The 26,418-nt window shown below is 43.6% G+C and overlaps 2 protein-coding genes across 3 annotated transcripts in view; both read right to left on the minus strand.

The window, feature by feature from the left end:
• Positions 1–332: 332 nt before the first annotated feature.
• RIPPLY1 (ripply transcriptional repressor 1) lies at positions 333–26,251 on the minus strand. Its single transcript, XM_037821623.1, has 7 exons — positions 26,124–26,251; positions 8,128–8,222; positions 4,184–4,307; positions 3,394–3,534; positions 2,374–2,449; positions 1,737–1,801; positions 333–1,182 (listed from the first exon to the last, which is right to left on the minus strand). Exons 1-7 carry the CDS (start codon positions 26,135–26,137, stop codon positions 912–914), a joined length of 786 nt encoding a protein of 261 aa, XP_037677551.1. The 5' UTR covers positions 26,138–26,251; the 3' UTR covers positions 333–911.
• MORC4 (MORC family CW-type zinc finger 4) overlaps positions 26,032–26,418 on the minus strand; it is a 118,160-nt gene continuing 117,773 nt past the window's right edge. Inside the window, exon 18 of one of the 2 annotated variants that reach the window (XM_037821620.1) lies at positions 26,032–26,258. Coding sequence is in view for 1 of the 2 variants with exons in the window: in XM_037821618.1 (XP_037677546.1) it covers positions 26,234–26,258 (25 nt within the window). In the remaining variant the exon portion in view is untranslated. The remainder of the gene's footprint in view (positions 26,259–26,418) is intronic. The other variant, XM_037821618.1, reaches the window with a different exon arrangement.

A 26,418-nucleotide genomic window follows, 5' to 3' on the forward strand; every position in this document is an offset into this window, starting at 1 on the left:
ACATGCACACACCCGTCTCTAAGGCTCAACTGAGGATGCACTTCTCGCCTTCACCATAACTCCCCATCCCAACTCCCAGCTTCAAAATACCCTTTGGGGGCCTTTTTGTTCCCTTTCCAAGCTGTCCTTAAAGTTTAATCAAGCCTGATTTCGCAAGGTGACAGAGAGGACCTGACCCTGTGCTGGGCCCCCAAACCTATATCCCCATAGAGAAAACTGTCAACTGACCTCGGGTAGAGCAATATATTGGCTTTGAACTGGTTTCTGACCGTCTACCCATGGCTTCACATCATGGGCAGAGTTCAGTTAAGAAATCAGCACAGTTCCAGGAATAAGGCAAACATCATCCAGTTTATTTTTCTCCTGATTCATTTCATGCCAGCACACAGGCCCCAATGGATATCAGGCAAAGGAGTGGGGGAGAATCTCCAGAGTAGGCTGATTCTCTAGATGTCCCCTTCCCTTCTTACAAGCCTCATCAGAGAGGCACCTCAACTTTGAAAAGATTTGGTGTTGGTGCCCCTGGAGACAAAGCCAGAAGTTAGGCTTTCCAAGGGGAGACAGAACTGTGTGGCTGCCTGGAAGACTGGGGAGTCATAGGGCCCTGAGGAGTGACTGCTCCCCTTTTCATGGGAATGCCCCATCCTGGTCTGCTTCCTGGGGGCTTTGGGAATCAAATCTTCTTTCCCCCAAATCTCCTAGAACCCTCCCACTGTCAACACAACAACAGTAGCCCAGTCAATGAGATGCCAGAGGCCCGGGCTCACGGGACAGTTGGGTATAGCCAGGGTGACCTGGGTGGTTTGAGGTGCCAACTTTCAATCCAGGGAGCTGTGCCTGGAGATTCCTGGCTAATTGATGGCCAGGGAGCCTTGCCAGGGGTGCCGGACCCCAGTCGGACTCTGATCGGTTCAGTTTGGACAGGTCAGGGGTGGAGAATGGGGATGAGCTGTGGCCCTGCATGGTGCTGACCCTGGTACTCTCCCACACCCTTCTGGCCCCTTTTCCTCTGCCTCCTCTTTTTCCTTCTCTACTTTGTCCTCTTCCTCCTCCTCCTCCTCCTCCTCTTCGTTGTCTGAGTCCTCATACAGATTGATGGTTGCCTGGACAGGAAAGTTCTGCAGTAAAATCTCCCCATCACTGTACAGGTAGTCAAAGGAGTGGGATTTAGGCCAGAAGAGCCTGTGAACAGAGAAGAAGAATGGCCCCCAACCTAGATTAGGTTTCATCTGTGCAGAGGGATCCGTAGGGCCAAGAAGAAAGCCAGCCTTTGAACCCATCCTCTTAGCTGCAGTAATGGGGACAGAGGGAAAGGGAGAAAGAGAGCTTTGCAACAGAGACTTAGAAATTGTTGCAAAACGGTCCCAGCAGGAAGGTAACCCCTGTGGGCCTACATCTGTGGGTGCCCCCGGCCCAAATCTCTATTAATTCTGGCACTGACCCCCACTCCAGGAGGCTTCTAGCCAAGAATTCTCTAACGTTGTGCCCTCATCTCCTTTTTCTTCCAAGGCTTCCTTCACTGACCTGTCCATAGGGGCTCATTCTTGGGGGTCACAGATCATACCTCCAAGGAATGCAACCTCAGCCAAGTCTCTTAACCTCTCTGGGCTCCAGCTTCCTCATCTATAAAACAGCAATCATCGCAGTGCCTTCCTCCTCCTGCTTCACAGGACTCTTGTGAGGATTAAAAGCTAATGGATCTATGTCAGTTTCTATACTTGGTGCCAGATGCTTACTTGACAGGGTGATGGAACTTGGAGTCAGCCTTTGTGACGTTGGCAGCTGTTGCTTCACCAGCAGCCTGTCCAAAGCAAAAGATAGCAGGTTGGCTCAAAGTACATGGTCAGATCATGGCCATCGCCTTATCAGAGGGTCAGAAACTAGGAGGTAAGACAATCTAGAAGAGACCTTAGACATCTCTGGGGTCCGGTTCCTCCCTGCCAACAAGGGGGTCTCTTTTGGTTCTGGTTGAAAAACAAGTGGGTTTGTTTGCTTTCCTCTCCCTGTTCTAACACCTGTTTGGAGGCTGTCCAGGGGACAGAGTTCTACAGGAGTAGCAAAAATCTGGCGGAAAGAGCACTTAGGGCTGGATATCAGGTGACCAGGGTTCTAATACCAGTTCCACCACCATCTAGCTGTGGGCTCTGCCTGTACCCCTTCCCCACTCTGAGCCCGACTCATCTTTCAAGTTGCCACAGAAACCTCAGGTCTGCCCTCCTCGCAGAACTGTTGTGGTAATGAAATGTGAGCAAGGCTGTGAAGATGCTTTCCCAGCTCTGCAGCCCTGGACTGAGGTCAGGGGCTCTCTGGGTCAGTGTGAATGCATGCGGCTGCATGTGCATGTGAGCACACGTAACAGTGGCTCAAACTCACCAAATCCACCAGCTTCCTCGCCTGCCTTGAAGGGTCATTTGTGGAGTATAGCCAAGGCCTCCAAAGACAAGCTCCTCTAGGACAAAGAGGAAAGATCAATCAGGAGGGAGAAAAGACTGGAATGTGGGCTCCCTGAGAAAACAAAAGAGGCCTCCAGAAAGCTTGGCTCAGGTGCCATCAATTCCAGGAAGTCTTTCCAAAGTCCCCTGAGCCCGGGCTGGGACAGATGCCCCTCCTCTCTGCTTCCGCAGTCTTACGTTTTTGCTCTTATCACAGTTTTGTATTGTCTGTTTACTTGTCTTTGAGATTAAGGGCAGGGACTTATGTTTGATGATATCTGAATCCCTAACACTCAGCACAATGTCTGGCACACAATAGGTGTTCAGTAAATGTTTGTTGAATGTCAAATGTTTGGAGGAATGAATGGGGGGTGGGTGGATAAATAACTTACCCCCTACCTCCTGCTCCAGGAAGCAGAGCTCAGAGCGCTACCACCTTCCTGGGTTGTGGAAAGGGGCCAGAAATAATTCCTGGGCCCACTGCTTCCCACTCGACTTCCCGAGGTCAAAAAAAAGCAAATGGGAACCTTATGGTGTGATCAGGAAAGAGACAGTGCGCCTGTCAAAGGCCTCCTTGGACTTGGGCCCTCTTTTTTGCCCCTCGTCAGTCTAGGTAGTTTTAAACCCAGGTCTCATGGCAATCTCCCCTGTGCCCCCCAGTGGACTAAGCAAGCTGGCTCAAGAAGAGGCCTGGCTGCTTGGCCTTCAGCTGTAGCAATGCCCACTGATCCAAGTCCCCTCCTGCCACCCAGAGGGATCAGTGAGGTGAAAGCCAGATGATCTATTCCAGCCAGACATGTGGCAGGGGCCCAGGGGATGGGGGGGCACTCTTTCAGGATTGTGAGTCTTTGCCTTTCACCTTCACAGAGAACTGGGGCAATCTGGACACTTCATTCTCCTTCCTCTCCCAGGAACTCCAAAAAGCCTGAGTTCAAGTTGCCAGAGGCCAGGTTCCACTTACCTTTCACTCCCATCTACTTCTTGTCCACAGGAGAGAAGAGGCGATGGGTTTAACAGGCTACGGAATGCCAGGAGGGCCGGGGCAGGGGCAGCAGCAGTAGGAGCAGTTGGATCCATCCTGAGGGTGCCAAGGCTGGGCCGGCTGTGGGGTCTCCTATTTCTCAGAACCACCTGCACTGCCTTTCCTGGGAGACCCTTTTATAAACCCTGCTTGTACTCATAAATTATTCAGGGAAAGGCATGGGTAGGGGGAGTTGGGGAGGGGGACAAGATTTAGGGAAGAGACTCAAGGAGGGGGAGCTGGGTTCCTGCATGTGAAATCTCCCCCAGTTGAATAAACGGTGTCAGTGGGGGGTGAGGGGTTTTCTTAACCTCCAAGTCAGAAAGGAAAACACAGAAGGGGCAAATCGGACACCATTTGTGCTAATTCCCCAGGGAGTAGCAAGGGCCGATTGGGGGGAGAGGAGGGAAGCTCATTAGCACCCCAAACCCCAGAAAATTGTCAGGGACAGAGAACTGGATAGATGGGCCTTTAGCAAGGCTGATCACCAGCAAGAAGGGACAGCTGCCCCCTCTGAGGAGCGTGAGGGTCTGGCATGTTATTTCAGCTCAAAGCCCAACTAGATTTGCCAGGTGGACCTGATACAGGGTGACAGCCGTTAAGCACATCACCTGGACTAGGAACAAAATAGGTTCTGGGGTGGGGCAGGCCCAGTTGCCTATGGAGTAAATCCCAAGTCTTCTTTCCATCACCACCACCCCCTTATTGATTGGTTTATTTGCAAAAGCACCTGAATTCCCTCTCCAGCCTCAGCAGGGTAGTAGTCCAGCAGAGAAGAGTAGGCAGGATTTTGTAGGGCCTCTTGATTAGATTCCAAATCTCAGGGCTCAGCTTCGAGTCCAGTAGCCAGGGTGCTGGGAGGAGGCAGAGTTCCGCCTGGCCGCTAAGCTGCTGACAGACTGTCCCTGACCCCCGGGCCTCAGTTCCCTCACGTGTGAGATAAGGGTGCCAGCCCCGTGGTCTCAAAGGACCCTGCCAGCCTGAACACTCTGTGACTGGCACTTGGCAAATGGGAACTGACTCCAGGGCAAGCCCAGCAGCCTGAGCACAGGCCTTGACCTCAGCCAGTTTACTGGGCCTTTGCCGAAAAAGCTTCTAGTTACAACAACTGGCAGCCTCCTTATGCTTTAGAGGTCTCGAAAATATTCCTCCTGACCTCAGTGTCCGGCACCAGCACAGATTTAGCTTCTTGGATATTCATCCCAGCCTGGTTTGTAATCATCAAAAATTAGAAACGACCTCAATGTCCAATTATATAAAACCAGTTACATTAATTAGGGTATCTCCTTACAAGCGAATACTAAGCAGGCACTCACAATTATTTCTAGGGAGTATTATTATCAACAGGGAAAGTTTTAAAAAATCAGATGATAAAACAGTATGAATAATTTGATTCAAGGCCCAAGGCCGCCTCTTTTCTCTGTTCTCCTCCCTACCCCCACCTCCACTCCACTTCAATATCCAGTCTCACTGTGTTGTTTCTGTAAGTGAAGAAAAATTGGAAACAACCCAAATGTCTCACTTTAAAGAGCTGATTAAATAAATCATTGAAAAGTTATACAATTTCATATTAAAATTGGTGTGGTGGAAGAACAGGGATAAGTTAATATAGTGAAGAGTGAAAAAAATAAGCCTCTAAAATATTATTTGCCAGATGATCCCATTATGACAAAAAAAAGTGTAAAATGTACAGTATGCAGAGAAAAACTGGTATGTTAGTAGTAAGAATGTTACAGTGGTCACTTCTGGGGGTAGGAGTATGGTGGATTTTTCTTTTCTTTTTTTTCCTTTTTTGAATTTTCTAAAAATGTCCACAGTTAACTGATATTATTTGGATAATAAAAAGTAAAAACACATAAAAGTAAAAAGAAAGACTTATCTGTGAAGTGAAGACTCTTGGGGGAAATGACAGCCGTTTTCAAATACCTGAGGATTAGACTACAGTGAGATTATCCTTGTTCTCTGTGACTTCAAAGAGCAAGACCGAGGCCCATGGGTGGAAGCTACAGGGAGACACATTTTGGCTCCATCAAAGGAAAACTTTCTAATAGCCAGCCACCATCTAACCCAAGGGCCTGGCACTGTACCGGCCTTCAATAAACAGAGGTTTATTATATGCAGTGAAATGAGTCGGGTGGAATGTGCCACCTTGGACTGGGGTGAGCTAGCTGCCCCTGAATTATGTAAGTGCAGGCTGGATCCTGGATCCTGGATCCTGAAGAGGGAAACCCTGGGGGTAAATGAGAGAGGCTTGAGAGCCCGAGCTTCCCTTGGTCCCTGGGGGTTCTGGCTAAATTTACCTCCAGAAGATGAGCGTTTGCTTGCACCGCTCATTGCTAAAATGAGGAGTGAGGCTGAGAGAAGGAGCCAGGCTGAAGAAAAAGAGCTAGGAGAAGACTTGATATGAAGGAGAAAGACACTTTAGGGTTGGCAGCCGGAGACTTACTGTCACACCCAAGGATCTTTTTGATCTCCAGGTGGCCATGGCCTGTGAAAATAGGCAGGAAGGAGGAGGGAAAGGGAGAAGAGGGAGAAACTCCTCCTGACCTCAGGGCTTTTGTCCAACCAGACTCAGCCATGCCATCCCTCATTCCACCTCCCACCTTGGACTTGTGTTCATTCATCCACAACCCTTCATGTTTGGGGCTGTCCGGTCTCCTCACTTCCCTGAGCAGCAGGCCTCAGAGTTCGCCTTACACCCAGCTCCCAGCATGCTCTTCTGAAGCCCAGGGAGCCTCCCAGTCCTCTCTCCATAGCTCTTTGTTCTCTCTACACACCTGCTCTGCCATATTCCCTCCCTAAGAATTGCCTCAGCCTCATTCAGCCTGTGGGAGATGAAGCCATTAGCCCCTCATGTGCCCTCCCTTAGCCTGAAGGATTTAAGGCCTGCAAATGTTGCTGGGCAAAAGTGAGAGTCTGGCTCTTCTCTTTGCACTTAGCACAGAATAGGAGTAAGGTGACCTGCTGGTAGGAAAGATCTGGATTAATCAAAATGAAGAATGTTCAGTCAGGGCAATTATGATCTTACTTCTGTTTCCCCTAATAGCCCTATAGTGCTTGAGGGTTTTGACAGTGATTGCCTTGCCAGACCCTTCCAGGAGGAGCAGATACCTACCTCCTCTGGGCCCATCACTTAGCTGGGTCATGTCTAGCAAAGGCTTGGGCTGGAAAGACAAGGGTTCTATGGATACTGTCTCAAGGTGCTTACAGCCTAGAGGGGGAGACGAGACCTGCACAAGGGAAGACAGACTCAACCAACCTCAGTCGGACCCCAGTGCCCCTCAGTCATCCTTGAGCATGTTCCTTTGTCAAGTCCCCAGTTCTAGCCTCCACATTTCCACTGGGCCATATTCCAAACTTCCCTTAGCTACCTACCATGTCTCTGTCCCGCCCCTCTCCTGCAAAGAACAACCTCTCCTACTTCCCTGAGAAAACAGAGGCCTTCAAGCATGAATTACCTCAGTGCCCTGCCCCACCCCCTAAAAACTGGCCTGCATTTCCAACTTCCTTCCCCTCCAGCCCTCCCTTCTCAGGGGACAAGGTGCCCCTTTCGTTAAAGGCTAATCTCTCTGCCTGGGCCTTGGCCTCATCCACCCTCCGTCTCTGGGCCATTCCTCTGGACTCTGGACGTTGTGTCCCTCCTCTTCAGGAAACTTCAGCTTCTCTGTACCAGCTCTTTCCCTTCAGCTTATAAAAAAAAAAAACATCCTCCCTCCCCAGATTGTGTTCTTTTGCTCCCCTAACTTGCATGCATTCTCTCTCTCTCAATCTCCCTCCTTCTCTCTCTTTTCTTTCCTTCACTCTCAAATTTGTTGCAAGTAAAGTCGACACTCTAGATTTCCACTTTTCCCAACTTCCCATTCATACCTCAACCAACTGCAATTTGGCCCTGGCCCATAATTCCAGTGAAAGGGCACTGCCAAAGGTCACCAGTGGCCTTCTAATTGCCAAATTCAATGATCTCTTTGAACTCTGGGTGGCAAAAAATACAGTTGGTAGAGATCTTATATCTGAGACTCTCTCTCAGGTCTCAGCCTTCATGACCACTCTGTCTGGTTTTCCTCCTACCTCTCAGTTTTTTTTGCTGACCTCTTTTCCTCTGTCCATTCTTCAAATCAGTGGTTCTCAAATTACAGTTCACAAATTAGGTTGATCTGTAGTGATGTTTTTGACAGATCAGAAAGTGATTAAAAACACCAATAGTAAGAGTTTTTCAATAATCTAAATTTACTCAATTATAAAGGACTGTCGTTCATTCTGAGATTATTATGCCTTTCCTATAATTTGATGGTAAAAATGTCCTTGCTTTCTTGAAAAGACGGTAATGGTGGGTGTTAGTTTGTTTCTTTAATGTTCTTATTTGGCAAAGTAAAATGTTAGCGTCTTTATGTCAGTCCCATACATGTTTATTGAATGAATGAAAGAATGAGAATTATATTTTCAGACTGAAATTTTCCTAATAAGTATCTCAAACTCATTCCAAAAGCTGAATTGCTTTTATCTCCTCCACACCTGTTCTGTACCTACCTCAGCTGACCAAGTCACTCAAGCTGGAAACTACCTAGGCTACCAAGCCCTATTGATTTTAGTTATCACCATTTCTCACATTTGTCTCCTCTGTCCTTCCCAGTCTCTCAGCTGTTCTTCAGTTGTGGCCTTGTCCAGCACTCTCACCTGGATGAATGCCTGCCACAGCCTCCTGATAGGGTCTCCTGTCCTTGACTTGGCCTTTCCAATCCATCCTGCTTACAGCTGCTCCAGTGATCTTTCTAAAACAGAAACGAGCATAGTCCTCCTCTAATTAAAAACTTTCAGTGATTCCCAATTGCCTGTAGAAAATGTCCAAACTCCTTCATGTGGCAATCAAATCCCTCTGCCACCCGGGCCCAGCCACTTCTCCAGTCTTCTGTCCCCAATGGTCCTCTCCATGCCTTCCACCTCCATTCTGTAAACAGGCCACGGCCTTTCACTGGTAATCTTTTCGGGGGTTAGGGCCTTTGAAGGCCTTAATCCCACCATGTATTGAGTTTACCACAGAGGAGGTAAACTGGATCATTCTTCAAGCAGGTGTCTTTCAAACTGTGGGTCACAACCAATGCCGGATTTGAAATCAAGTTAGTGGGCTGCAACCAGCTTTTAACAAAATGAATAGCAAATATAAGAGCAAATCACATGTGGTAAGCATCTGCATTCTTTTGTGAAACTTTCACTTTAGTTTCTATAGAGATAGATGATAGAGATAGAGAGAGAGAGAGAGAGATGCTAATGCATGTACTAGGTCCTGCTGTAAAATAAATTTCTTACTGTGTGTTGCAGTAAAAAAAAATGTGAAAACCTCTGCTCTAAGGGGGCTAGATGTTATTCTTTGAGTAATTTAGTCAGTGCTGTACATGCCATGGACCTTGCTCTCAGAATGATCTGGTCTCATTGGGGGGTGTAACAGAGGTCAGGAGAAAGGGTGATGCCAGGAAAACTTCATGGAAGAGGAGGAGACTGAGTTGGGCTGGCCTTAAGTAGGCAGAGAGAAGGGAGAACTGTAATCCTGGGAGGGAGAAGTGGCACAAAGGGGGATAATAAGAGTAGGGAACATTTGTTAAACATTTATGTGCCCAGCACCATTCTAAACACTTTGCAAGGATTAGCTGACGTCTCAGAAGCAAACCTATGAAGAAGGTACTATTACAAGCCCCATTTTGTAGATGAGAGCAAAGAATTTGCCCAAGGTCACAGAGCTAAGAGTGACAAGGTTGAGATTTGTACTGAGGTAGTCTCCTTGCTCTTAATCACTGCACTGCACCCCACTGAGGTCAGTGAGGAAAATGGGTTGTCCATGGAACAGTGAGAACCTAGGCCGGTGGGAAACTGGTAAAGGAGGACTTTGAATGCCAGGTCGAAATCCCCTGGAAGGACTTGTGCCACACCTCCAGAAAGGAGATCTCACTCTATTTCTCCAGCCTATGGCTCTTTAAGCAGAGCCCCTGGGGTCGGGGACAGGAAGCCTAGGAGCCCAGTAATGGTACCAGGCAGAGGCAAGAAACAAAGTCGAGTCCGCTCTGAGAGAGGAGGAAAGGGGGAATGTTCTTTCTCCCACCCAAGCCTGTCCCCAAGGCAAAAATAGCAAATGGTGCCTGGGGCCTCTTGTCCTCCAATCCAAATGTCCCAAATGAGCCAGGTCTTGGACCCAGTCCCTCAGGTTCCTGGGATGAGGGGTCCCCTCTGGAGAACAGTTTGTTGCTAGGTCAGCACTCCTCCTGTACCCTCTGCCTCTTGGCCAGCCATTTGAGCCAAGGCTGGGGCCCATGTGGTGCAGGCTTTCTTGGCAGAGCCTCTCGCAGCTCCCCATTTGCTCTTCATTTGGACTGCAGAGGCCTAGAAAAACAAAGTTCTGAGGAAGGAGGAGGGGTGGGAGGGAGAGTGCTTGGGAAGGTCACTCCCAGCCGGGCTCCTTCCCTCCTCCATTAGGTACATCCAGTCCCATCCGGGGCTCCTAGGGCCTCTCCAAACCCACATCTCTGAGATAGCCTCCTTGCCCAGCCTGGCCTGAGGCCTTCAGAAGATGGAGTGATGCTGAATTCTCAGTTGGGCATTCTATTCTTTTCTTTTTAATCCAGATGACCCACTGATCCTACAGTATTAGTAAGCAACAGATACTGGTAACTAGTGGCACATACCTTCCTGGGAGGTGGATCCTGGTAAGCTAACAACAACAGCTAACATTTATTGAGTGCTTACTATGGACCAGGCATTGTGCCAAGCACTTTCTTGCTTTAGTTTTCCATTTACTCCTTATAAAAATATTATGAAGTAGGTACGGTTATTGTTCCTTTTTAAAGATGAGCAGAAAACTGAGGCACAGAGAGACTAACCGACTTATCCAGGATCAAGCAGCTAGTGAGTAGTAGATCTGACATTGGAATTTAGGTCTGCATTGTTCCTAGAATTCCATGAGATTTAAAAATAGAGCTGTGTGGAGGGTGCGGCCCCCTTGGCAATTGCCCCATGTGCCCCACTTAGGGACCTGTGCACTTCTATGGAGCCAGGCGATGGCAAAAGGTACCAATGGAAGTGGATGACTGTTGCCATGACCTGAGCAAAGTCTCCACCATGGCCACCATCATGATTTGGGACTGGGCCCGATCTGTCAACGGCTCCATCTCCAGGACTGCAAAACCAGGGCAGCTGGGAGTCCTGTCAATGCTTCCTTCCTCTAAACATAGCCCTCACTAGCCATTGCCTTAGAACCGATGGCTACCACTCTAGCTCAGGCCCTTGTCAATTCTTGCCTGTATTTCTGCAGTAAGCCTTAAAATGGAAGAGTTTGGGCTCTAGAGTTGACAGAGCTGGGTTTGACTCCCAGATCCAGTACTTAGCTGCCTGGCCTTGGGCAAATGACTAACCTCCCAAGTCTCAGTTTTCCTATCTGTGAAATGGGATACTAAGGATTCCTACCTCACAGGGTTGTAATGAAGATATAATGAAATACAGTATAGATTTTGCTTAGAGGCTGACATGTATTAACCACTTAACATATGTTGGCTGTTATCATCATTATAATTATTCCTTATAATTATTTCCCTCCATCATTTAGTATTTTGTGGTTGTTCAGGGAAGCAGTACTGTGTTGGAATCTCTCCTTGGTAGCTTACCATCCAGGTGAGCCTCAATTCCCTGAGGATGAGAATAACTATGCCCGTCTCACAGGGCTAGAGTGAAGATGAAATGTAGGTGGCACTGTAAGTAAATCAGTGCTAGTTCTTTTTGTCCCACCCACCTTCAAGTGTTTTCCACATACTTGGCCAGATTTGGTTTCCTAAAACACAGTTTCCATCCTGCTCACATGCCTGCATTGGTAAGCCATGACTGACGGGAATATGTTGGGCATTTACCAATTTTCCTTACACCTTTAGCCTCACCTCCCACGCCATCCAGCTCTCCCCCTCACTTCCTGCAAGCTTGTCACTACACTGTCCCTGCACATGATCATCTTCACCACCCACCCAAGTCTAGAATGCCTTCTTTCTCTTTCATGACTTAAATTTTACCTCTCCCTTCCAGACCCTCCTCCAAGCACATTTACTCCAAGCCATGCTAACATCTCCCTCCCTCCACAGACCTCTCATCGGAACCTTCCTCACTTGTAGGGAGTGCTAGTCTTCTTTTCAGTTGCCTTTCAGATGTAAGCCAAGCCTGTCTATCAAAGTGATCAGAGAAGGGACTATGGCTTCATCATCTCTCCTTCTTCCATCAGTCCCTGGCACAGAACTGGGTACACAGCAGGCCCTCATTCCTTGTGTATGGAATGGCATTTAACTCAGGGTAACTGGTCCGAGAAGACTAACTGATTCAGTTTAGCAACGGCTTGGAACTCCAGGGTGGGGTGGCAAACAGCCATGACATGTGCACGGGCCTGGATGGGATTCTCTGTTAGCATTTTGGCCTTATAAGATAGAGCATCCAAGCCCCCAGGAGGAAGTGATAAGGGGAGACTTAGATGATAGCTATTGGCTTGGCAGGGATAGCTGAGGAACAAGGCAAGCCAGGAGCTGAAGGGGGCACAGCAGAGGTCCTTGGAAGAAGGAATCTAGGGCATTTTTAAGCGTGATTAAAGTCTTAAAAAATACCAGAGGAGCCTCTTCCCCCCACCTCAAGCCTTAGCCTAAGCTAGCAGCTTTCAAGATGTGGTCCAAAGACCCCTGGGGTCCTCCTCTAAGACCCTTTCAGGGGGATCCATTGAGAGGTTCCCTGAGAACCTATCGGGGGTCCAGTTAAAAACTATTTCCATGATAATAGTAAGAGATTATTTGCCTTTTTCCCTGTGCTGACATTTGCATTGATGGAGCAAAAGTAATGTGGGTATAAGTGCTGGTACCTTATACAAAGTGTACCCTGTTTTATCATATACTGCATATAATGAGAGGGTATGGTCTTCCAGCACTACATTATGATCTTTGATCAGAGTTTTTTTCCTCATGACACAGTCGCACTTACTCAGTACAATATTATGGTAAATGGATGTTATCTGTGACAATTATACTGTAAAGAAAGGGAATGCTTTTAAAAGACTTTGCAATCTGGGGATGTATAACACAGTGAATCTCGTGGTGAACAATGTCTGTGATTAGCTGTACAAATATTAAAAAATTCTTTCATGAACTAGAGCAAATGTATGACACTATTACAATGAGTTAATAATACAAGGGTATATGGGGGAAAATGTACCGATTGCAAACTATGGACTATAGTTAACAGTAATATTTTAATACTCTTTCATCAACCAATAACTAATGTACCACACCAAAACTATGGGTCAATAATGGGGGTGGGGGGGTGGATAAGGGGTATGGGAGGATTTGCATTTCCTTTTTTATTTTTATTTCTTTTCTGGAGTAATGAAAATGTTCTAAAACTGATCATGGGTTGTATGCACAACTATGTGATGATACTGTGAGCCAGTGACTGTATACTTCAGATGGTTTGTATGATGTGTGAATATATCTCAATAAAATTTCATTTTAAAAAAAGAGGAGGGCAAGGCAGAGCTCAGCAGTCTAACTGAACCAAGGAGCTGGAGCTGGAATACAAGGGAGGCCAAGGTGACTGGAGTCTGCAGGAAAGAGTACCGAAATGACAGATCTTCACAGAGAATGAATACCAGAGACCTGCAGTGTCCCCTCAAGCTGAGGACTGATCAGAAGCACGCATATGAGGAAAAACTACCCAAGGCTGAAGAAAGGAATAAAAAAAAATCTAACACCAATGACATAAAGTGTACAATGTCTGCAATCCAGTAAAAAAAATTGCCACGCATGCTAAGAAGCAGAAAATTACAACCCATAATGAGAAGAAAAATAAATCATTCAAAACTGACCCAGAATGACACAGATGATAGAATTATTAAACAATTATATTAAACAGTTATAATTGTATTTTGTATGTTTAACAAGCTGGAAAAAAAGATTGAACAAGTTAATTACACACATGAAAAAGACAAAATAAAAAGACCCCAAACTAACTTCTAGATATGAAAATTACAATGACTGAGGTGAAAAATACACTGGATGGGAATGGCAGCCACAGAAAAGATTACTGAACTTGAAGATAGAGCAAAAGAGAAAAAAAGACTTTGCAGATTTTCATTTTCAATTTTAAGTGGTAATTTTGGAACTCAGCTGCCAGTGCCAACCTATGACCTTAAATATGTAATTCTTAATGTGGATGTTAAAATTGTTCTTTTAATTTTGATTTGATAAGTGTTCATTGATTTTCCTAAAAAAAAAATTGCTGGCACCTTAGCATGGAGCAAGGCTGTGGTACCAAACTGTATTCATATTTTTCTTCATCACCATGTACTCCTGGTGAAAGAGATGTCAGCTTCACTTAAGAATGCCCTTGATGGAATAGTAAAAATGAATAATTTTTATTAAATGTCAACCTTTGAGGACATGTCTTTTTAGTATTCTGTGTTACAGAATGAGAAGGATGCATAAAATTCACTCATTTTGGTGTACAGTTGTATGAATTTTGACAAATGCATACAGTCATGTAACAACCATCACAGTTCCAACACACCAAAAATTTCCCTGTGCTACCTCTTTGTAGTCAACCCCTTTCCCCAGCCCCAACCCTTGGAACCACTGTTCTCCATCCCTATAGTTTTGTCATTTTAAGAATGTTATATGAAGTAAGTAGCCTTTTGAGTTTGGCTTCTTTCACTCAGCACAATACATTTGACATTTATCCATGTAGTTCCATGTATCAATAGTTCATTTCTTTTTATTTGTGAGTAGCATTTCCTTATATGGATATACCAGAGCTTGTTTATCCATTTACTAGCTGAGGGCATTTAGGCTGTTTCCTAAATAATTTTAAAGAGTATAGAGCGGTCTTGAGATGAAAAAAATTTGAGACCCCTTGATCTAGAATGGTCTTTTCCAAAAACTCTCCCTATCTTGGGATTTCATGAACCAGTGCAATTTCAAAATTTAAAAAAATGGGGGTGGGGAATTGATGTGTGGTTGCCAATGTTAAATTTTATAATTACGGGCATGAAAAATAATACCATTTCTTATTTTATGAAAGAAACTTTTATACCAAATATTGGAAGAATAAACTCAGAATTACAGACAGTCCTTTAAAATTGAATAAGCTGTAAGTCATTTAGAAAATCTCACTATATTGTCCTTAGTTTACTCCTTTTGATATTTCTTCCACCACCCCCTCCTTCCTTCATCAAAGTTTGTGCATTGGTGTTTGGGAGCCACTGTTCCATGCCTTTCCTCCTAGGTCTTCTGATCCATTCATTTCTCTCAAACTTATTCTTTCTTTCCTCCCAGAAACGTCATCGCAGACCCTTCTCTTGCCACCACCAGAGCTCCTCTTCTCCACCTAACTTTTCCTGCCTGACTCATTCTGCATCTCCTTCCTCCCAGAGTCTTCCTCTCCCTGACCAATTTAGTGCTTCCCTTTTCACCTCACTCTCTTCTCAGTCTAATTGTATCAATTCTATGGTGCATCTACCATGTGCTTATCACATAGAAGAGAGTGACGAATAAGACATACGAAAGCCAAGCTCTCCAGGCACTCACAGTCAAGTGGGGAAGAGAGAGAAGAAACAGCAAACATAATCCAGGATGACTGAGGGGGGATAATAAGGTGCTTTGGGGGCACAAAGGGATACCCATCTAAGACTGAGGAGGGGGCTAGGAAGCAGGAAAGACTTCCAATAGGAAGCAATGCCTAAGCTGAGACCTGAAGGATGCGTTTTCCAGACAAAGCCAGCTGAGGGTGGGGATGTAGGAGGTCCAGAAGGGGTACCAGGCAGAAGCAATAGGACTTCTAAAGGCTTAGAGGTAAGGAACAGCAGGGCAGTTTTGAGGAACTGAAAGGAGGCCAGTGGGGAGTGTAATCAGTAAGGGGAGAGTAGCACGAAATCAGTTTAGAGAGAAAGGCGGGGGCCAAATCATGCAGAGCTGCCAAGTGGAGAATGGACTGTAGAAACCAAGCAGAAAAATCAATTAGCAGGCTATTACAGTGTCCAGGCAAGTGAGGATGGTAGAGGTAGAGATGGAAATCAGTGGATGGATGGAAGAACAATATTTTGGAGGCAGAATCGGAAGGGCTTCCAGATCACATGGAATGGGATATGGAGGGTCAGAAAAAGAGTGAAATTAAGGCTAACTCTGAGGTTTCTGGCTTAAACAACTGGTTTTCTCAAATGGAGACGACTGAGGGAGGATTGGTTTTAGTTCAATGGGAAATCAAGAATACAATTCTGGACATGTTGAGTTTGAGATGCCTTTGTGCTATCCAAATGGAGATGTCAGTATATACAGGCTTGAAGCTCCAAGGAGAAGTCTGGGCTGCAGATGACGATTTGGAAGTTATCAGAGTATACATGGTAATTGAAATTACGGGGGATAAATGAGACTTCCAAGAATGAGAATGCAGTGTGAGAAGAGAACAGAAACTATGTCAGGGTCCTGAAGAACACCCATATTTAAGGATCTGGCAGAGGAGGAGGAGCCATTGAAGCGGTAGCCTGAGAGGAGAAAAACCACGGGAGTGTCGTATTAATGAGGTCAAAAGAAGAAAGTGTTTATTTCAAGGAGGGCAAAGTGATCAGGAGCATTGAATGCTGCATAGAGGTAAAGGAAGTTAAGGATTGAAAGGTGGCCATTGGATATGGTGACATGAAGGTCTTTGGTGACCTGAACAAGAACTTCTTGGTTTGGTGGAATGGTGGGGATGGAATTTCTCTGAAACACTATCTGCCCTTGATCTTAACTCATTCGCCCCGAGTCCTCTCCTCCTTACCTTTTTGCTCCTAGAATAACTTATTTCTTTCAGACGTCTCTTTTCATAGCACCACCTTCTCCCTCTCTTTCAAGACCTTGCTATATACAGACTTCTCCAGGATTTTCTTCCTCAAGTATCCCTCTACTACCTCGTCACCTGGTATGTTCCCTGACCCATCTCTTCCCACACCCTTTATTCTCTCTCCACTCACTCCTCTCCTTAACCAGACACTGCTTTTCTCTCCCTTCTTCTTTCAGACCCCTCTCCATTGCTCCACCAAAGGAGGTGTGCTGGCTCTCAGCAAGGGTCTTAGCAGAGTGATTACAAAGCAGCCTTTCAAGCTCAACACTGGGGAGTCATAGTCTTTGGCAAGATTCCACCAGGATCTGACGGCACCGACCTGTAGGGAAACAGTGTTAGAACCTAGTCCTTGAATGATTGCCAGACTGGTAAGTAACCACATCCTGCACACAAAGTGCCCTCATCCGCCCTGGCACCTCCCGCTAAGATTCTGTCTTTTCCTATCCTCAATTGCACAGAGTTACTGGAGACTGATAAGGTGTCCATCTACTTCCAATTCTAACACCTTGCATTTGTCCAGCATTTTCTACCTGTCAACAGACGTTTACATTCATTAGCCCAGCCTTGGGAAGTCGGCTGGGTGAAGACTGGAGAAGGAAGATGGAGAGACTTAACCCAGGTCACAGACCTGAGCAGAGCATCAGCCCAGTATCCCTCCCACCCCTTCAGCCTTGCTTGCCTTCAAGCCCAAAGACGTCCCCAGGCCTGATCTCAGGCACGTCTGCCATTTTAGCCTGCCCAGCTGGCCAAGTGGGAGCACCCTGAAGTTGTTCCCAGGCCTGGTTCTGCTTTGACCTAGCTCAGTGAGACAATGTATATGAAAACCCTCAGCATAGTGCCTGGCACCTAGAAAGTGTTCAGTCAACAGTGGCTATGAAGATCCTTGTCATTTTCACATGGGAATCCCTGGGAAGGAGTTGGTGTGGGGTACACTGGAAAGTTTTCTGAACTAGACATCTGGAGACCTGGATTCGAAGTCTATCACTGCTCAACTTGCAATGTAGGTTGATTAGTTCCTTTCATCTCGCTGGACCTAGGTTTCCTTATCTGGTAATAATAGCTGCCTTACTTTTGTAATACATTGTATTAGCCTTTAAAACACACATACCATTTACTTAGAAATCCCATTCCTAGGAATTTGTCAGTATTGTATGCAAAGATGCTAGGTTATAATAGTGAAAAATTGGAAATAACAAAAATGTCTAAGATTTGTTTTTTTTTTTTTTTTTTTTTTTGGTATAGAAACAGGTCCATGATACATTATAAAGAAATAATAGGGCGGGGCAAGATGGCAGACTGGTGAGCTGTATGTTTTAGTTACTCCTCCAGGAAAGTAGGTAGAAAGCCAGGAACTGCGTGGACTGGACACCACAGAACAATCTGTCTTTGGGCATGCTTCATACAACACTCATGAAAATGTCGAACTGCTGAGATCAGCGAAATCTGTAAGTTTTTGCGGCCAGGGGACCCGCGCCCCTCCCTGCCAGGCTCAGTCCCGTGGGAGGAGGGGCTGTCAGCTCTGGGAAGGAGAAGGGAGAACTGCAGTGGCAGCCCTTATCGGAAACTCATTCTACTGATCCAAACTCCAACCATAGATAGACTGAGACCAGACACCAGAGAATCTGAGAGCAGCCAGCCCAGCAGAGAGGAGACAGGCATAGTAAAAAAAAAACAACACGAAAAACTCCAAAATAAAAGCAGAGGATTTTTGGAGTTCTGGTGAACACAGAAAGGGGAAGGGCGGAGCTCAGGCCTTGAGGCGCATATGCAAATCCCGAAGAAAAGCTGATCTCTCTGCCCTGTGGACCTTTCCTTAATGGCCCTGGTTGCTTTGTCTCTTAGCATTTCAATAACCCATTAGATCTCTGAGGAGGGCCCTTTATTATTATTTTTTTTTAATCCTTTTTTCTTTTTCTAAAACAATTACTCTAAGAAGCCCAATACAGAAAGCTTCAAAGACTTTCAATTTGGGCACGTCAAGTCAAGAGCAGAACTAAGAGAGCTCTGAGACAAAACGCAATAATCCAGTGGCTGAGAAAATTCACTAAACACCACAACATCCCAAGAAAAGGGGGGTGTCCGCTCACAGCCACCATCCTGGTGGACAGGAAACACTCCTGGCCATCTCCAGCTCCATAGCCCAGAGCTGCCCCAGACAACCCAGTGTGACGGAAGTGCTTCAAATAACAGGCACACACCACAAAACTGGGCGTGGACATTAGCCTTCCCTGCAACCTCAGCTGATTGTCCCAGAGGTGGGAAGGTGGAGCAGTGTGAATTAACAAAGCCCCACTCAGCCATCATTTGAGCAGACTGGGAGCCTCCCTACACAGCCCAGCAGCACAGAACTGCCCTGGGGGGACGGCACTCACCTGTGACATAGCACAGTCATCCCTCAACAGAGGACCCGGGGTGCACGGCCTGGAAGAGGGGCCCACTTGCAAGTCTCAGGAGCCATACGCCAATACCAAGGACTTGTGGGTCAGTGGCAGAGACAAACTGTGGCAGGACTGAACTGAAGGATTAGACTATTGCAGCAGCTTTAAAACTCTAGGATCACCAGGGAGATTTGATTGTTAGGGCCACCCCCCCTCCCCGACTGCCCAGAAACACGCCCCACACACAGGGCAGGCAACACCAACTACACACGCAAGCTTGGTACACCAATTGGGCCCCACAAGACTCACTCCCCCACTCACCAAAAAGGCGAAGAAGGGGAGAACTGGCTTGTGGAGAACAGGTGGCTCGTGGACGCCACCTGCTGGTTAGTTAGAGAAAGTGTACTCCACGAAGCTGTAGATCTGATAAATTAGAGATAAGGAATTCAATAGGTCTACAAACCCTAAAAGAACCCTATCAAGTTCAGCAAATGTCACGAGGCTAAAAACAACAGAAAATTATAAAGCATATGAAAAAACCAGACGATATGGATAACCCAAGCCCAAGCACCCAAATCAAAAGACCAGAAGAGACACAGCACCTAGAGCAGCTACTCAAAGAACTAAAGATGAACAATGAGACCATAGTACGGGATATAAAGGAAATCAAGAAGACTCTAGAAGAGCATAAAGAAGACATTGCAAGACTAAATAAAAAAATGGATGATCTTATGGAAATTAAAGAAACTGTTGACCAAATTAAAAAGACTCTGGACACTCATAGTACAAGACTAGAGGAAGTTGAACAACGAATCAGTGACCTGGAAGATGACAGAATGGAAAATGAAAGCATAAAAGAAAGAATGGGGAAAAAAATTGAAAAAATCAAAATGGACCTCAGGGATATGATAGATAATATGAAACGTCCGAATATAAGACTCATTGGTGTCCCAGAAGGGGAAGAAAAGGGTAAAGGTCTAGGAAGAGTATTCAAAGAAATTGTTGGGGAAAACTTCCCAAATCTTCTAAACAACATAAATACACAAATCATAAACGCTCAGCGAACTCCAAATAGAATAAATCCAAATAAACCCATTCCGAGACATATACTGATCACACTGTCAAACACAGAAGAGAAGGAGCAAGTTCTGAAAGCAGCAAGAGAAAAGCAATTCACCACATACAAAGGAAATAGCATAAGACTAAGTAGTGACTACTCAGCAGCCACCATGGAGGCAAGAAAGCAGTGGCACGATATATTTAAAATTCTGAGTGAGAAAAATTTCCAGCCAAGAATACTTTATCCAGCAAAGCTCTCCTTCAAATTTGAAGGAGAGCTTAAATTTTTCACAGACAAACAAATGCTGAGAGAATTTGCTAACAAGAGACCTGCCCTACTGGAGATACTAAAGGGAGCCCTACAGACAGAGAAACAAAGACAGGACAGAGAGACTTGGAGAAAGGTTCAGTACTAAAGAGATTCGGTATGGGTACAATAAAGGACATTAATAGAGAGAGGGGAAAAATATGGCAAACATAAACCAAAGGATAAGATGGCCGATTCAAGAAATGCCTTCACGGTTATAACATTGAATGTAAATGGATTAAACTCCCAAATTAAAAGATATAGATTCGCAGAATGGATCAAAAAAAATGAACCATCAATATGTTGCATACAAGAGACTCATCTTAGACACAGGGACACAAAGAAACTGAAAGTGAAAGGATGGAAAAAAATATTTCATGCAAGCTACAGCCAAAAGAAAGCAGGTGTAGCAATATTAATCTCAGATAAAATAGACTTCAAATGCAGGGATGTTTTGAGAGACAAAGAAGGCCACTACATACTAATAAAAGGGGCAATTCAGCAAGAAGAAATAACAATCGTAAACGTTTATGCACCCAATCAAGGTGCCACAAAATACATGAGAGAAACACTGGCAAAACTAAAGGAAGCAATTGATGTTTCCACAATAATTGTGGGAGACTTCAGCACATCACTCTCTCCTATAGATAGATCAACCAGACAGAAGACCAATAAGGAAATTGAAAACCTAAACAATCTGATAAATGAATTAGATTTAACAGACATATACAGGACATTACATCCCAAATCACCAGGATACACATACTTTTCTAGTGCTCACGAAACTTTCTCCAGAATAGATCATATGCTGGGACATAAAACAAGCCTCAATAAATTTAAAAAGATTGAAATTATTCAAAGCACATTCTCTGACCACAATGGAATACAATTAGAAGTCAATAACCATCAGATACTTAGAAAATTCACAAATACCTGGAGGTTAAACAACACACTCCTAAACAATCAGTGGGTTAAAGAAGAAATAGCAAGAGAAATTGCTAAATATATAGAGACGAATGAAAATGAGAACACAACATACCAAAACCTATGGGATGCAGCAAAAGCAGTGCTAAGGGGGAAATTTATAGCACTAAACGCATATATTAAAAAGGAAGAAAGAGCCAAAATCAAAGAACTAATGGATCAACTGAAGAAGCTAGAAAATGAACAGCAAACCAATCCTAAACCAAGTAGAAGAAAAGAAATAACAAGGATTAAAGCAGAAATAAATGACATAGAGAACAAAAAAACAATAGAGAGGATAAATATCACCAAAAGTTGGTTCTTTGAGAAGATCAACAAGATTGACAAGCCCCTAGCTAGACTGACAAAATCAAAAAGAGAGAAGACCCATATAAACAAAATAATGAATGAAAAAGGTGACATAACTGCAGATCCTGAAGAAATTAAAAAAATTATAAGAGGATATTATGAACAACTGTATGGCAACAAACTGGACAATGTAGAAGAAATGGACAATTTCCTGGAAACATATGAACAACCTAGACTGACCAGAGAAGAAATAGAAGACCTCAACCAATCCATCACAAGCAAAGAGATCCAATCAGTCATCAAAAATCTTCCCACAAATAAATGCCCAGGGCCAGATGGCTTCACAGGGGAATTCTACCAAACTTTCCAGAAAGAACTGACACCAATCTTACTCAAACTCTTTCAAAACATTGAAGAAAAGGGAACACTACCTAACTCATTTTATGAAGCTAACATCAATCTAATACCAAAACCAGGCAAAGATGCTACAAAAAAGGAAAACTACCGGCCAATCTCCCTAATGAATATAGATGCAAAAATCCTCAACAAAATACTTGCAAATCGAATCCAAAGACACATTAAAAAAATCATACACCATGACCAAGTGGGGTTCATTCCAGGCATGCAAGGATGGTTCAACATCAGAAAAACAATCAATGTATTACAACACATTAAAAACTCGAAAGGGAAAAATCAATTGATCATCTCAATAGATGCTGAAAAAGCATTTGACAAAATCCAACATCCCTTTTTGATAAAAACACTTCAAAAGGTAGGAATTGAAGGAAACTTCCTCAACATGATAAAGAGCATATATGAAAAACCCACAGCCAGCATAGTACTCAATGGTGAGAGACTGAAAGCCTTCCCTCTAAGATCAGGAACAAGACAAGGATGCCTGCTGTCACCACTGTTATTCAACATTGTGCTGGAAGTGCTAGCCAGGGCAATCCGGCAAGACAAAGAAATAAAAGGCATCCAAATTGGAAAAGAAGAAGTAAAACTGTCATTGTTTGCAGATGATATGATCTTATATCTAGAAAACCCTGAGAAATCGACGATACAGCTACTAGAGCTAATAAACAAATTTAGCAAAGTAGCGGGATACAAGATTAATGCACATAAGTCAGTAATGTTTCTATATGCTAGAAATGAACAAACTGAAGAGACACTCAAGAAAAAGATACCATTTTCAATAGCAACTAAAAAAATCAAGTACCTAGGAATAAACTTAACCAAAGATGTAGAAGACCTATACAAAGAAAACTACATAACTCTACTAAAAGAAATAGAAGGGGACCTTAAAAGATGGAAAAATATTCCATGTTCATGGATAGGAAGGCTAAATGTCATTAAGATGTCAATTCTACCCAAACTCATCTACAGATTCAATGCAATCCCGATCAAAATTCCAACAACCTACTTTGCAGACTTGGAAAAGCTAGTTATCAAATTTATTTGGAAAGGGAAGATGCCTCGAATTACTAAAGACACTCTAAAAAAGAAAAACGAAGTGGGAGGACTTACACTCCCTGACTTTGAAGCCTATTATAAAGCCACAGTTGCCAAAACAGCATGGTACTGGCACAAAGATAGACATATAGATCAATGGAATCGAATTGAGAATTCAGAGATAGACCCTCAGATCTATGGCCGACTGATCTTTGATAAGGCCCCCAAAGTCACTGAACTGAGCCATAATGGTCTTTTCAACAAATGGGGCTGGGAGAGTTGGATATCCATATCCAAAAGAATGAAAGAGGACCCCTACCTCACCCCCTACACAAAAATTAACTCAAAATGGACCAAAGATCTCAATATAAAAGAAAGTACCATAAAACTCCTAGAAGATAATGTAGGAAAACATCTTCAAGACCTTGTATTAGGCGGCCACTTCCTAGCCTTTACACCCAAAGCACAAGCAACAAAAGAGAAAATAGAAAAATGGGAACTCCTCAAGCTTAGAAGTTTCTGCACCTCAAAGGAATTTCTCAAAAAGGTAAAGAGGCAGCCAACTCAATGGGAAAAAAATTTTGGAAACCATGTATCTGACAAAAGACTGATATCTTGCATATACAAAGAAATCCTACAACTCAATGACAATAGTACAGACAGCCCAATTATAAAATGGGCAAAAGATATGAAAAGACAGTTCTCTGAAGAGGAAATACAAATGGCCAAGAAACACATGAAAAAATGTTCAGCTTCACTAGCTATTAGAGAGATGCAAATTAAGACCACAATGAGATACCATCTAACACCGGTTAGAATGGCTGCCACTAAACAAACAGGAAACTACAAATGCTGGAGGGGATGTGGAGAAATTGGAACTCTTATTCATTGTTGGTGGGACTGTATAATGGTTCAGCCACTCTGGAAGTCAGTCTGGCAGTTCCTTAGAAAACTAGATATAGAGCTACCATTCGATCCAGCGATTGCACTTCTCGGTATATACCCGGAAGATCGGAAAGCAGTGACACGAACAGATATCTGCACGCCAATGTTCATAGCAGCATTATTCACAATTGCCAAGAGATGGAAACAACCCAAATGTCCTTCAACAGATGAGTGGATAAATAAAATGTGGTATATACACACGATGGAATACTACGCGGAAGTAAGAAGGAACGATCTCTTGAAACATATGACAACATGGATGAACCTTGAAGACATAATGCTGAGTGAAATAAGCCAGGCACAAAAAGAGAAATATTATATGCTACCACTAATGTGAACTTTGAAAAATGTAAAACAAATGGTTTATAATGTAGAATGTAGGGGAACTAGCAGTAGAGAGCAATTAAGGAAGGGGGAACAATAATCCAAGAAGAACAGATAAGCTATTTAACGTTCTGGGGATGCCCAGAAATGACTATGGTCTGTTAAATTCTGATGGATATAGTAGGAACAAGTTCACAGAAATGTTGCTATATTATGTAACTTTCTTGAGGTAAAGTAGGAACATGTTGGAAGTTAAGCAGTTATCTTAGGTTAGTTGTCTTTTTCTTACTCCCTTGTTATGGTCTCTTTGAAATGTTCTTTTATTGTATGTTTGTTTTCTTTTTAACTTTTTTTTTCATACAGTTGATTTAAAAAAGAAGGGAAAGTTAAAAAAAAAAAAAAAAGAAAGAAAAACAAGGAAAAAAAAGATGTAGTGCCCCCTTGAGGATCCTGTGGAGAGTGCAGGGGTATTCGCCTAACCCACCTCCATGGTTGCTAACATGACCACAGACATAGGGGACTGGTGGTTTGATGGGTTGAGCCCTCTACCATAAGTTTTACCCTTGGGAAGACGGTTGCTGCAAAGGAGAGGCTAGGCCTCCCTATATTTGTGCCTAAGAGTCTCCTCCTGAATGCCTCTTTGTTGCTCAGATGTGGCCCTCTCTCTCTGGCTAAGCCAACTTGAAAGGTGAAATCACTGCCCTCCCCCCTACGTGGGATCAGATACCCAGGGGAGTGAATCTCCCTGGCAACGTAGAATATGACTCCCGGGGAGGAATGTAGACCCGGCATCGTGGGACGGAGAACATCTTCTTGAACAAAAGGGGGATGTGAAAGGAAATGAAAGAAGCTTCAGTGGCAGAGAGATTCCAAAAGGAGCCGAGAGGTCACTCTGGAGGGCACTCTTACGCACACTTTAGACAACCCTTTTTAGGTTCTAAAGAATTGGGGTAGCTGGTGGTGGATACCTGAAACTATCAAACTACAACCCAGAACCCATGAATCTTGAAGACAGTTGTATAAAAATGTAGCTTATGAGGGGTGACAATGGGATTGGGAAAGCCATAAGGACCACACTCCACTTTGTCTAGTTTATGGATGGATGAGTAGAAAAATAGGGGAAGGAAACAAACAGACAAAGGTACCCAGTGTTCTTTTTTACTTCAATTGCTCTTTTTCACTCTAATTATTATTCTTGTTATTTTTGTGTGTGTGCTAATGAAGGTGTCAGGGATTGATTTAGGTGATGAATGTCCAACTATGTAATGGTACTGTAAACAATCGAAAGTACGATTTGTTTTGTATGACTGCGTGGTATGTGAACATATCTCAATAAAATGATGATTAAAAAAAAAAAAAAACTATTCCCCCCAAAAAAAAAAAAAAAAAAAAATTGTAATAGAAAAATATTGATTTACTTTATAAGGTTCCAAACCTAAAGCTCTCAAATTATTAGCGCTAAAATTATTACATTTTAAACAGCTGTTTGCATGCATTAAAAATACTATCTATATAACTGAATCATAATCTTAACTGCATACATTAATGTTTTAAAGTCAAGCACACGTTTAACTAGTTTGTATTTGTGCTAAATGAAATCCAACAAAAGAAAATTAGGTTAAAAAAAAAAAAGAAAAGGAAATTAGGTTTCAATATATTTTTTACTGCCATTGATGTACTTGTTTTAGAGAATGTACCAAAATCTTGATACCTCTACTTTTTTATTGAGGTAGTGAAGCATATTTTCAGTTTACCCTCTTTAACTGCTCCCAATTGAAACAAAACAAATGAAGTAGTCTGACTTTTGTCTATATGCACATAGTTCCAGTTGGTTCTGGAATAATTTTTAGGGTACCTTGGTAGCAAATTGAACTGAAGGAATTTGCATAAAAATGTTGCTAGGTGGTAACGATTATTTTATGAGGCGTCCTAGTTTCAGTTACAATGGATTGGCAGATTTTGTTTGCTATATGGTGGTATTTATCCATTTAATTATTCTTGCAGTTTTGGCAAATCATTTAGAAATGCTTTTAAATTTTTATTTCTTGAAAACTCACCTTACAGAGACCATAGAAGCTCTTTGTAGGTAATTAGATGACTAATTTTTCTCTCAAATGTAGTTCACAGATGGTTTGTTATAGTGTTCATTGCTTTATGTGGTTTATTGTTACAAATAAAATTCAGAATTATGTCTAAAAAAAAAAAAAGAAATAATAGAAGGTTACAGAATTGTAGGTATAGCATGATTTAATTTTGTAAAGCATTTCTATTGGTCTACAGTATACCAAAATGTTAGGAATGGTTATCTCTTGCTAGTGGTATTATGAAGACCTCTATTTTCTTCTTTATACA

Source organism: Choloepus didactylus, chromosome X, assembly GCF_015220235.1.
Source record: "Choloepus didactylus isolate mChoDid1 chromosome X, mChoDid1.pri, whole genome shotgun sequence".
NCBI classification, from domain to species: Eukaryota; Metazoa; Chordata; class Mammalia; order Pilosa; family Megalonychidae; genus Choloepus; species Choloepus didactylus.